Below are 11,619 nucleotides of genomic sequence, written 5' to 3'. Positions count from 1 at the left end.
GGAACCTAGCACCCACCAGGTCCTGCCACCCTCAGATAGAGCAGGGCGTAGTGTCCGAGGCAGGCCGTACAGTCCCACTCCTGAGAGCCAAAGTTGAGCTGGAGCCAGCCCCACACAGAGGGCTGCCTCTGTCGTGACTGTAGATCTCAGGCTGGAAGAAGTCTCTGTGATGGTGCCTGCAGAGAAACCTTCCCAAGGAGAAGCAGGGTGGCGGCAACGAACTAAGCCAACGGCTGCAGGTTAAGCATTCCAAACCCCCATCCTCCTAACAGGCTGTTGAGGACACTGCCTTCAGTCTCCAGGACAGACTGACTGGGCTGGGACAGCACAGTGCAGAGCCTAGAACAGTGAGGCCAGAGCTGCCTGCCCTCTGTTTAGCCAAGGGCAGCATTTCTCAACATGATTCGAAGGGTTTGGGAGGTGCCATCCAAAGGAACGTGTATCATTTACAGTTGTATGTTTTGTATTAGGAAAAAAATCACTAGCAACTTCATGGGTGTTACTGCTTGAGGACAGTTGTTCTCAAAGTACATCTACATCACCTGGGACTTTATTAGAAATGCACGTTCTTGACCCCAGACCTACGGCGTCAGCACATCTGGGAAAGGGACCCAGCAGCCTTTTAACAGCCCTCTCAGCGAGCTGATGCTCATGCTCAAGCTGGTGAACAAGCCAAGAAAAACCGAATCAGTCAGAAAGAGACGCACGCACGCCACAAGCTGTGAACACGGTTAGAGTCCAAAGTTTCATGGCCTCAGAAGTCAGAAGGGATCGTATTGTAAAGATAGGAAATTAACAAAGGGTGGCAGGCGGAAGACGGCTGCGGCAGCTTAGGGCCCAGAGGAGCCACAGCCTTCGTGGGCCTCTTCCAGAACTCAACCACTCCCTCCAGCCGTAGCTGAGACGGACATGAACTCCTGTTCTCATGGCATCTGTCTCCACATGTTTTCTTGGGAGAGACTTGGAAGTGGACTAGGGTCTGCAGCCCAGGGAGAACAGCCCTGCCAGCTGGACAGGAGGACAGGATGGGGAAGAGGAGGGCTCCAGACGCCTCCAGCAGGGAATCGGGCCAATGCCTCTCCATCAGCCACCCCAAGCAGGGGGACTCTAGAAACCACCTGGGAGCAAGCGGCTTCAGAGTCTGTCTCTGGGCCCCAAGAACAGCAGAAGGTACTGACATCCACAGTGACCGCACTGTAGTCTCTGAGCCGCTACTTACATGTCGGTATTCACCCACCTGCATCACAGCATCTTGGCCCTTCGTGAGGTGATCTATTTACAGGCGCTCTTCACAGCACGGAAGCCTTATCCACACCCAATCCACCCTCTATCAGGCTGCTCCTCGGGACAATGTTACCTGGCCAAGGGGAGCAACAATGACAAAGGTGGTCAAACCACCTCAGAAAGAGTTGGGCCAGGTCTGGGGCCGCTCAGGCTTTGGGGATTCAGAGGACACACTGGTTGCCAACAAACGCTCTAGGCCGTAACTCCCCAAACACAGCCATATGACATGTCCAAAGATCATGGTCCCTGGCCTAGGGCAGGTCTGAGCATTTCCAGTTTTCTTAGCTGGATTCAACCTGGTTTACATTGTTCTTGTCCATGAACCAAAGGAGCCAATCAGAGAGGAAAGTAAGCTATTAGGAGCATTCTCAGATATGCGTTCTGAATCTACCCAGTGAGCATATGCTCAGCATACAGGAAGGAGACACCAGGCAGACAGACCTGTGGAGAGGCAGTGATGTTCACACAGTAAAACAGAGGCCCAAGGGAATCTCAGGCCATTTCCTGGGGAAGGCTTTTGGCAGCTGGAGCCAATACACGATTAAAAAGGCAGGCAAGAACAGTCTGAGGAAGTGACAGGATTCTGTTAGATCTCACTCCAAAGTGGCACCAACTGCCCACTACTGAATCCAGGCTCAGCAATGTCAAAGGTCAGAGAGAGACCCCGTCACTGCTTCTACTGCAGCCTAAAGAAGTGAGGACAGCCACAGTGAGCTGAAGGCTGAATCCAACTGGCGCTGTAGGAGGGCAGCAGGGGACGGGCATACCTGATCCTCTCTGGCATCACCGAACTCCAGGTTGTTCAGCTTTACAATGGGTGGCACCACTGCATGTGCACTGCAGACACCATCATGAAGGAAGTGCGTGTGAAAGGGCATGGAAATAAACGATAGGGTTTGTGTTTGGATAGAGTAGAGGGCTTTTAGGGATAACTTACCAATTTTTCACAGTTTACTTTTAAAAGTCCTTTTTAAAATCACCACTACACAAAGACTGCTCTACAATTTGTCATCGCAGGCCTACTTCCAACAAAGTAGGTTTTGATGAAAATATTTGTAAAAGAATGTACAAAGGAAATCACTTAAAATATCAAGCAAGTTATTAAGCACATATTAAAGCAAAGCAGTACCAATTTCCCAAATTACGTATAATTCTTCCTAATAAAAATTGGTATGCCAAGAAGTCTGATTAGAATATGGAGCTGTAAAAATTAGTTTCATATGTATATTCTATATATACATTGTGTATATACATTAATACATTAAACACACCACTGCAAGCACACAGTGCCAAACACCAAGAAAACAGCTCTGCTGCCTTGATGACTAGAAACCACACACCCCCCAGTCTGAGTTAGCCTTGCATCTTAACACACACATCTCTTTAAAAGCCTATTTCAGGGCTTCCCTGGTGGCGCAGTGGTTGAGAGTCCGCCTGCCGATGCAGGGGACACGGGTTCGTGCCCTGGTCCGGGAGGATCCCACATGCCGCGGAGCGGCTGGGCCCATAAGCCATGGCCGCTGAGCCTGCGCGTCCAGAGCCTGTGCTCCGCAACGGGAGAGGCCACAACAGAGAGGCCCGCGTACCGCAAGAAAAAAAAAGAAAAAAAAAAGCCTATTTCAGAATATTGGCTAACTCCTCCCTGCCAATCCAGCAGTGCTTAAGTGCTCAACAATCCACTATTTATGGATTTAGAAATTTTAACTAAGTTTTTCTTGTCTGTTTTTAAGGGCACACAGATGTTTAAGCACTTAAACCAGAGATGGTAATGTCGGAAGTTTCTGAAGTGAAGTTTCATACAAACAGCTACACATCTCCATCCTCGGGTTTATTTCCTGGTGGTTGTATTCTACTGAGCTCCTATTAGCTCCTAGAGAGCAAGCAGCAACATACTGCTTCTTGGGAATGGCCGGGTGTCTTTTCCCATGGGCCGCAAGAACCCCAGACTCTAACAGACCTTGGGACCCAGGCCAAGGTCTCCGTCACTGGGCATTCACCCTGCAGAGCCGTGCACATTAGCTCAGTGAGCTATGGAACAAAACCCAGATTCAGAAATGACACTTTTTTAAGAGCTACGGTTCACGTTCCTCGGCTCAAGAAGGCCTTTAAAAACAATACAAACCAGAACAAAACCCTGCTATGGGGAAATCATCCTTACTCATTAATATCTCCCTGTGATAAGAGGAACTTAACGAAATTGACCTAGCATCAGGGCACCTGTTGTGGGGTGACTGAATCTCAAGTCTGTCTTCCCCAAGGACAACAGGAGCTGCTCCACCTTTGCGGATCGATGCTCCTCAAATACTAAGACCCACTTGTCTTACTGTGGCTGACTGCAGGTCTGATTTTTTCAGACCTGCCTCTCAGGTGCCTTCCTGTCTGCTTTTCTGCCTGTAGTCTGGAAACCAGGACTGCATATTGTCCCAAGGGCTAGTTTTCAGTCAAAGTTCTTGCAACTCTTAGAGATCATGCTGGGATAAAACTTAGTGCAAACTCGATTCCCAGGCAGCTCTCTCAAAGCCTGTTGAGACAGAGATACTGCAGGTGAGTGAGTCCTCAGCAGGCGATGACAGCTTCAGGGCCTTCACAGAGGCAAGACTAGTTTGAGTCTACAATGTAAGAAGAGTCAAGGACATCCCATCTGGACAGCTTTCCAAAGCAACCAGAAATACATCACCTTCCAAAAAACCTCCTGACAAACCTGCAGATCCTTCCTAACAATACCCCAGATATTAAGAGGAAATTTCCCCTTCTTGGAGTGCCGTCAATGAGGGCCAACTGGACTGCCAATGAGAAGCCATGAATTACTTCTAAGACTGTACTGTCCAGCCCTGTCCATCTTCCCTTCACAGTGTGGAGGGTCGCCGGTTGGACACACTGTGAGGCAAGGAGGCGAAAGCTGGGCAGAGGCAGCAAGATCTCAGGGCAGGAGTGGAGGGGCGTGGCTGGCAAGGCTGGGAGATTGGCTACAATCTCGATGCTGGGAAAGGTGCTAAAAACACAGCAGGGAAGGCTGTGAAGAACCCTGAGGTGCCAGAGGTCTCAGGACCAACGCATGGCTTTTAAATAGATACACAAATCGGCAGATGTGTGTGTATAATACATACACACAGATACACTTCCTAGCTGTCCACTCACAGGGTCCAGACACAACACACCCCTAGCAGTGAGGTCTCAGAGCACCCAGACCTTGGTTTCTAAATGTCATCTATCACTAAGGAGGATCAAGGCTTCTTGCAGAAATGCTGAATCCAGGATTGGAAAGGGAAAAATGCCTTTCCTTTCACTGCTTTTATCCCTGCCCTGCTGAGTCCCCTTCTACCCTGTAGCATTTTTCCATAACCTGCTCACTTTTGGTGCTTCTTGCAGTCCAGTCCACAGGCTGGTTTTATAGTGAACCACCTTTATGAGCATATTCTAAAATTAAAAAATAGAAAACCACCAGCCCACTCCTCAGCCAGACTAGAATGCAACGCCTCACCTTTACTCCTCCAAGTGTGAGCCCGCCTGAGGGAAGTGACCAGGAAGCCTCTCTCCTCCTCTCGGTCATTTCTTTGGGTGACAGTGTCTTGTTCAGATGAAAGGCGCCTCCCTTTACCCGGGCACCCACTCGCCCCTCACTGGCAGCAGTGCCCCCCACGCCACGCTTCCATGCCCTCACATCTTCCCTTACTGCTTCAGTTACTGCTCAACAGGACCAAAAATTCATTAGTAGCTGTTTATTGATCAATTGTTTGATATAAAGTTATTTCAGAGCTTCAGAATTTTGCCCAAATGGAATCACAAGCATTACAAAGTTTCTTTCTTAAAAATAAAAAAAGGATAGGGGGCAGGTTGGGAGGGACCAACCTAGCAGTAGTGGCATTTAAGAATAAATTAACAAAAAAAATTTAGTATTACTATTTATTGGTGACAAACACTAAGTTTTACTTACATTCCATGGAGAGAAAAAATTCGAGCGTAAACAATGAATCGAAGCAGTACTTAACTCGCAAGGCTACCGTGCTTTTCATCTGGACCATATGCAGGACCTCGCTGCACACATTTCTGTACACAGCAACACGACACCAAAAGCAACACAGTTATAGAGATAAACATGGGTCATTCTTTTCAGCCCTACATGGAGATGTAATCAACAGTATAAAGCACTCAAGGAAAATCAATCTGCGTTGTAGATGTGCTACATGGAGATCATATCCTGTAGTGTAGTGAAAGCTATGTGTCTTCAAGAGTTATATATATGTATGTGTATATATAGATATACATATACACACACACAATTTTTTTAATAATCTTTAAAACAAAGATCAAAGTTCATTTGTTTAAGTCCTGTTGCATTAACAAAAATAAAATAGAAAAGGAACCAAATGATCGTTTTAAAGTTTAAAATTCCTAAATTGTCCAATTTACACAACTATGGGAGACTTCATCAAGGTTTCTGAGAAGTGCAGGACTGTTTCAGCTAAACCAGAGGGCACACAATTTGCATCAATGAAATGGTCGTGGGTTAGTCCAGTGAAATAAAAATGTATAACCACATACACACGGATATGATCTTTGCCGGTTAGATTACTGATAAGGTCAGTCTCAGACAAGTTTCTAAACTGTGCTATGCAACTAAATACAACTGAGAAACTCTCAAATGAAAATTTTATATAGTGTCATTTCAATCAAAAGAAAATAATGAAACTAAGAATACGTATCTCTTGGAAGAGAGCAGTGGTGACGGTGTGGGTACCGCGGTAGGTGTGGGCCAGAGCACGCCAAGGTGGTCAGCTCAGGCTGAGTAGGAAGCATGTGATTTTCTCTGGTGCTTTCATTTCAGCTCTGGGGCCAGACTAAGGCCTCTCTCCAGCGTGGTGTCCAGGGTTTGTCCCAAAGTGTCTGAGTGAGCCAGTTTGAGAAGGGGTCGTGCTTTCTGTTTCTTCTTTCACACAGCAAGAAAAAAAAAAAAAAAAAAACCACCCCAAAAAAACAAAACCAAAAAACAACCCCCCCACCCTAACCAAGCGCTAGGGTGCCTGGGGCGTGGACCCGCTGGTTTCCCAGTGGCACCGGGGTGCCCGGCAGGCCTGCCTGGCCCCCAGCAGCTGCTGCCGCGTGAGGAGAAGCCACCGCACAGGCGAGTGGCCAAGCCGCTGCCTCCTCGGGCCCCGCCTTCTTCACCACTGCTGTCTCCAGTCCTTGACCCGTCGTGTCTCTCGGCCCACTGGAGGTATCAGAAGTTCCAAATTTTCAAAGCTGTTTCAGTATTTTCAGTATGTATGTTGGGATTTTTCAATGGTTCATGGCCAGATAAGGTTCAGCACCTCCCACACCTTTAAGGAAGAAAAAAAACAAAAATGACCCAGGTTTTGAAATTTAAGACAATTAAGCCATGTTAAAAATGACACTAGCAGACATTGAGAAGTCCAATAGTTCAGGCCCCAGTTTATGATAACTGGATTAAGGTTTTCCCAGAATACACCATCAAGTGAAAACAGCAAAGAAGAGAATGGGTATGTAGTATGTTATCTCTAGGAGGAAAAGGAAGAAAATAAGGAAAGAAATGTATCTGCATAAAGAAACATACAGGAAAGGTACACAAGAAACTAATACAAATGTGATCTCTGGGTGGGGTGAAGAGAATGGTATGGATGAGGACTGCATGAGGGGCAAGATGTATCACTGTGGACACCTTTTAAAATAATTTTGACTTTTGCACCATGTGAATGTACCTATTGAAAGCTTAAAGAAAAAAAAGGGGCTTCCCTGGTGGCGCAGTGGTTGAGAATCTGCCTGCCAATGCAGGGGACACGGGTTCGAGCCCTGGTCTGGGAAGATCCCACATGACGTGGAGCAACTGGGCCCGTGCGCCACAACTACTGAGCCTGCGCGTCTGGAGCCTGTGCTCCGCAACAAGAGAGGCCGCGACAGTGAGAGGCCTGCGCACCGCGATGAAGAGTGGCCCCCACTCGCCACGACTAGAGAAAGCCCTCGCACAGAAACGAAGACCCAACACAGCCAAAATAAATAAATAAATAACTTAATTAAAAAAACAAAACAAATTTAAAAAAAGTAGAGCTCTCTGCCCAAAACTTGGAAACCTTTCAGGGCAAAGGGACAGAAAGTGACTAAGGCAAGTATTTCACTACTAAGTTGAGCAGACAATTTGAATTTAATGCAAATGAGGGACAGAACTGCCTTTCCATGTAGATCAGCTCACTCACACAGACATTGGTCCATTTCCTGTTCTTGGCATCTCTGTGTTTTGTTGGTCCAACTCAGACAGCAACTTTAAAATGTTCAGTGCAGCCTAGCAGGAATGAAAAGGGAAGTCAAACCACGGCCACCGCTCAGGACCACAGTACACGACACTGAACAGCGAGTGGAGGGCTTCTCCTGCTGCCCAACAAAACAAGTGGTCCCACTAAATAACCCGTTCATGTTTGAACTTGTAATTAAAAATATAAATTAAAAAATGTTACCCATGGTTACCTCACTGAATCACAACCTCTGTTAATTTTATTACATTGCCTTCTGATATTTTTAACCTGTGGTCACCAGACTGTACAAATTTTATATCCCGCTTTAAAATAAAACCTTATCATGTTTCCGTGTTAGAATTAGAATACATTACCCTCGGTGACAATAATATGATGGGTACATTATATTACATCAGGTGAATATACCACAGTTAATGTCAATTAATTTAATCAATTCCTTTTCTTCATTTTAGTATTTCTTACAATAATAATTTCATCTGAACAGAACACCAAAACAAGGGGCTTTCTAAGTTGCCAGAACTTGGGCCTGAAATTCCTTGTTCTGGTCAGAGATGAACTGAATACAGTATCTGGACGCGTTCCAGGATCCAAGTCCACCTCTCAGGTCAGCAAGGGAAGAGAGGAGAGAGTTTGGCCAAAGCCCATGAATTCTGATCAACAGAATGAGAAATCAAGCCAGTAACCTAAGAAAAGTCTTCAGAAATATGAAACCTATAAAACAATCAACTGTTCTCGAAGTCTACGGGAGAACCCTCTTCCTGTCTTTCTGAGGCCAGCAGCAAGCCAGGCCCGCCGTGGTGGGTAACGTACCATATCGTGGCAGGACTCCACATCCTTTCCGATACCATGGCTGATCAGGGGCGGCTGAGAGGAGCAATTGATAAGAGATACAAATTCGTTCTTGTTGTTTTTGGGGAAGTCTTTGTATTCAACCTAAAGGGGAAAAGAAAACTGAGGCAAGGATAGGAAGGCAGGGAGTATGAGCGGGGCACAGGGCTGCGGCTCTGGGCCCAGTGAACAGAAATGACACCTCTCCCTGGTCTCAGCCTGACTTGTCTACACCAACTCCTGCTCAACAGGCACAAGAGACTCACAGTGGGGTCTGCTGCTAAGGGGCACTGAGGGCTGCAGGCAGGATGCCAGCGCCCCAGCTTCCAGAATCTTCCAGGAACCTAAATGTCTACTCAGAAACCCTGGTGTGGAAGAAGCCATGTCCTTTCCTAGCAGGTAGCAGAAGGGCCAGCACAATGAATCTGTTCTCACTGAAGTCTAAATTTGTAACTAGCACTGGATTCGAGGCTTTGTTATTATGGTTGGCCTGGATTTTTTAAAATTACCAAAGGTTGAGGATATTCTCTTACCATCCAGGGTTCTAATACTTCCCGTGCCTCCTCCCTTCCTCAGGACCACTCTTTACCATGCTTCCCCCAACCATCCCCCTAGACAAAGAACTTGATTTAAAAAACAAGGTACTTAGTACTGAGAGAAACCAGAGATGACCGCACTGAGGTACAGACCACACAGCTCAGACCCAACAGTTACCTGGAATCCCTGGACTCTGGAAAGATAGTCCAACTGCTCTGAGGGTCTCGTGAGAGGTCCATGGGGTACGTGGCCTGAAGAGATGTTATTCTTTAAAATGGTCTCGGCTGTAGGCGAGGTGCCCCCATACAACAATTCACGGGCTATCATGGCAGTTACCGTGGCCTTGGCAGGGTTCGGAGCTACCCTGGTGAACTCTCTGGTGTGATGCCCTTGACTGACTCCTACAGCCTGGGCAACTTCGGGCACCATGGGAAGAATTCCAGCAGGCAGCTGCTGATGACTAAGATAAGGCATCCTGAACTCATCCTCTTTATTGCCTGGGGAGGGACATGCAGACAAATCAACTCAAGTCCACGTGTGCCGCGTGGAGAGATGTTGTAAAACCCCACGCTGGCCCTCCCCCAGCACACACAATAGCACAGGGGTAATGCAGAACCAAGCACTGAACGCTAACTCATTACCTAGGTTCCTGCTATTACCAGGAACCACGCAAAGCCCAGGATCACAGTCAGATCAAGACAGTATTAACATCACACTTACTAGTCCCATTTTCATCCCCAGAGCCAGGTTCAAAAAACGTTACTTTTCTTCCATCCCCTGGTTTCTTTACGGGTGTCTTAAAAAAAAAAAAAAAAGCCATGAGCATCAATCAAACTGTTGAAAAATTAGTTCCTTCTGTCCAAAACTAAACAAACTCCAACCAGCACTAATCTTAGTTTATAAACTTTTAAACGATGAGGGCACTGGCAGAAAGGCCCTCTCCCAAGGCCCCACCACTGGTCTGCTTGTGCCGCCAATGTGCCCACAGCAGAGCCCCCTGCTTTCTCCCAAAGCACACTCTCAGCCACGTCAGCCTGTCCACGAACAGCATCTAAGGGATGGGGCCTCTGTTCTGTGCTCACAAGAAGAGAGGGGAATGTTTAACCAGAAGGACCCTGAAGATGTTAGATTGATAGAGCTGACCAAGAAAGAAACTTTTAGGCTGATGCTAAATAATTAAATAAACAAAGAATATTTCCTGGAGCACATGTCCCACTAAAAGATAAAATGACATAACCAAAGATAACAAATGTAGGGGGAAAATGTTACTAGATAAAAATTTTGCCAAACACAAAGGTCTCCCTTCTGAGAAGGCAAAGGTGCCTATGATGCTCTGTAAGATTTTGGAATGAAAACCCCCAAAGCCAAGTCCAGGATCTCTACAGATTCTCTGGTGAGTGTTTGGAATCCCAGTTATTAACTATGTGGCCACAGCTGCTGCCATTTCTCTCTGCTGACAGGACCGACAGACACGACTGAAACAGTCCTGGTGTTTTCAAGTTTATCCTGAAAGGACCATCCAGTGACTGGAAACAAGGTCGGCCAAGGCTTTCACTGAGGGTGCTGCTCACCAACCTCGGCAGAAGTGCAATTTTCAATATGGGATCATTTTTGTCTAATGTTCAAATCATAAAGAGAAAGAAATCCCAAATCGAAACTATGGATTTGGCCCTGACTCTATTATCACACTGTCTCAGTGTCCCAAGCATGTTCCACAACTAACAAAAGCCTAAGGCTGATTAGTCTTTCATGCAGGACTCAAAGAGCACAAATGATAGAATCACACACACATCAATTTCAAGTCCAGTTAATTACCCGTCATCCCACAAAAGGAGAGAAGCTGCCTGCCCTCCACCAAGCATCCCAGACCACAAAGATACTGGAACAGTAACGACTTAACCCAGCACCACCATGCTTGGAGCCATGGACATGCAACTCCCCTTCTGACCACATTATAATGAAGCAAATGCTAGGACCCTGCTCGGCCAGGCTGCTTTACTGCCAGGAGGATGAAGCCTTGCCCTGAAGCTTAGCCCTGGAGGAGTCAGAGTCCTGAGGTGAGAAGGTCATCTTGCAATTAGAGAGCAAGGACACAGAGCCCTGAGCAGTCACCTTCTCCTCTGATTTGAGGGCTGGTTTGGTGGGCTGAGCCTGTGGGACTTTGAAACCAAGGATTTCCAGCATGTTCTCGGCTGCATTGCGTTTGGCCACCTTCTTATTGGTGCCTGATCCTTCTGCAGTGTGGTTTCCCACCTTCACCTGCATAAAGAAGGCAGAACTCAGATCAGGGCTTAACTCTTTAGAATAAAGATGGGTCAGGAACTGAAAAGAACCCAGAATGGTCAGAAGATGGATGGCTTAACAGTGGTGCCCTGGAGCTGGCTTGCACCAGCCTGTGAGAGCCCATTATGAAATCCTGAGGAATTTGGAGAGGTGGCTGTTAAAGGTAGCTATTATTAAACACCAAAGTATATAAGCTTATAATTAAACAAATTATTTTAACAAACAGAGGTAATGAATACTTCAAGTTCATCACTTCCTAACTGGACTCCATTTTACAACTGTCTATGCTTTTGAGGTTTTTTACACTTGTATGTGTATGGTGTCAATATGCAGCTACACATCTCTTTCCAACTCAGATGGAAAATGGCCACAGTGAGAGTACTTACACCACAGAAATCTGCAACTACTACTTATCAAGGAT

General features: G+C 46.6%; 1 protein-coding gene across 14 annotated transcripts in view; it reads right to left on the bottom strand.

Annotated features, from left to right (window-relative positions):
• Positions 1-4,988: 4,988 nt before the first annotated feature.
• Positions 4,989-11,619, bottom strand: part of STAU1 (staufen double-stranded RNA binding protein 1) — a 90,885-nt gene continuing 84,254 nt past the window's right edge. For all 14 annotated transcript variants that reach the window (XM_081255331.1, XM_081255337.1, XM_081255338.1 and 11 more), the window contains 6 exons: positions 11,028-11,174; positions 9,636-9,711; positions 9,093-9,412; positions 8,361-8,483; positions 7,494-7,579; positions 4,989-6,602 (listed from right to left, as the gene is read on the bottom strand). In XM_081255331.1, the coding sequence (XP_081111457.1) occupies positions 6,587-6,602; positions 7,494-7,579; positions 8,361-8,483; positions 9,093-9,412; positions 9,636-9,711; positions 11,028-11,174 (768 nt within the window). In that variant the 3' untranslated portion in view covers positions 4,989-6,586. The remainder of the gene's footprint in view (positions 6,603-7,493; positions 7,580-8,360; positions 8,484-9,092; positions 9,413-9,635; positions 9,712-11,027; positions 11,175-11,619) is intronic.

Source organism: Mesoplodon bidens (genome assembly GCF_964165515.1).
Source record: "Mesoplodon bidens genome assembly, chromosome: 15".
NCBI classification, from domain to species: Eukaryota; Metazoa; Chordata; class Mammalia; order Artiodactyla; family Ziphiidae; genus Mesoplodon; species Mesoplodon bidens.
The sequence above is the reverse complement of the archived record's forward strand: the minus strand, read 5'-3'. Positions and strand labels throughout refer to the sequence as shown.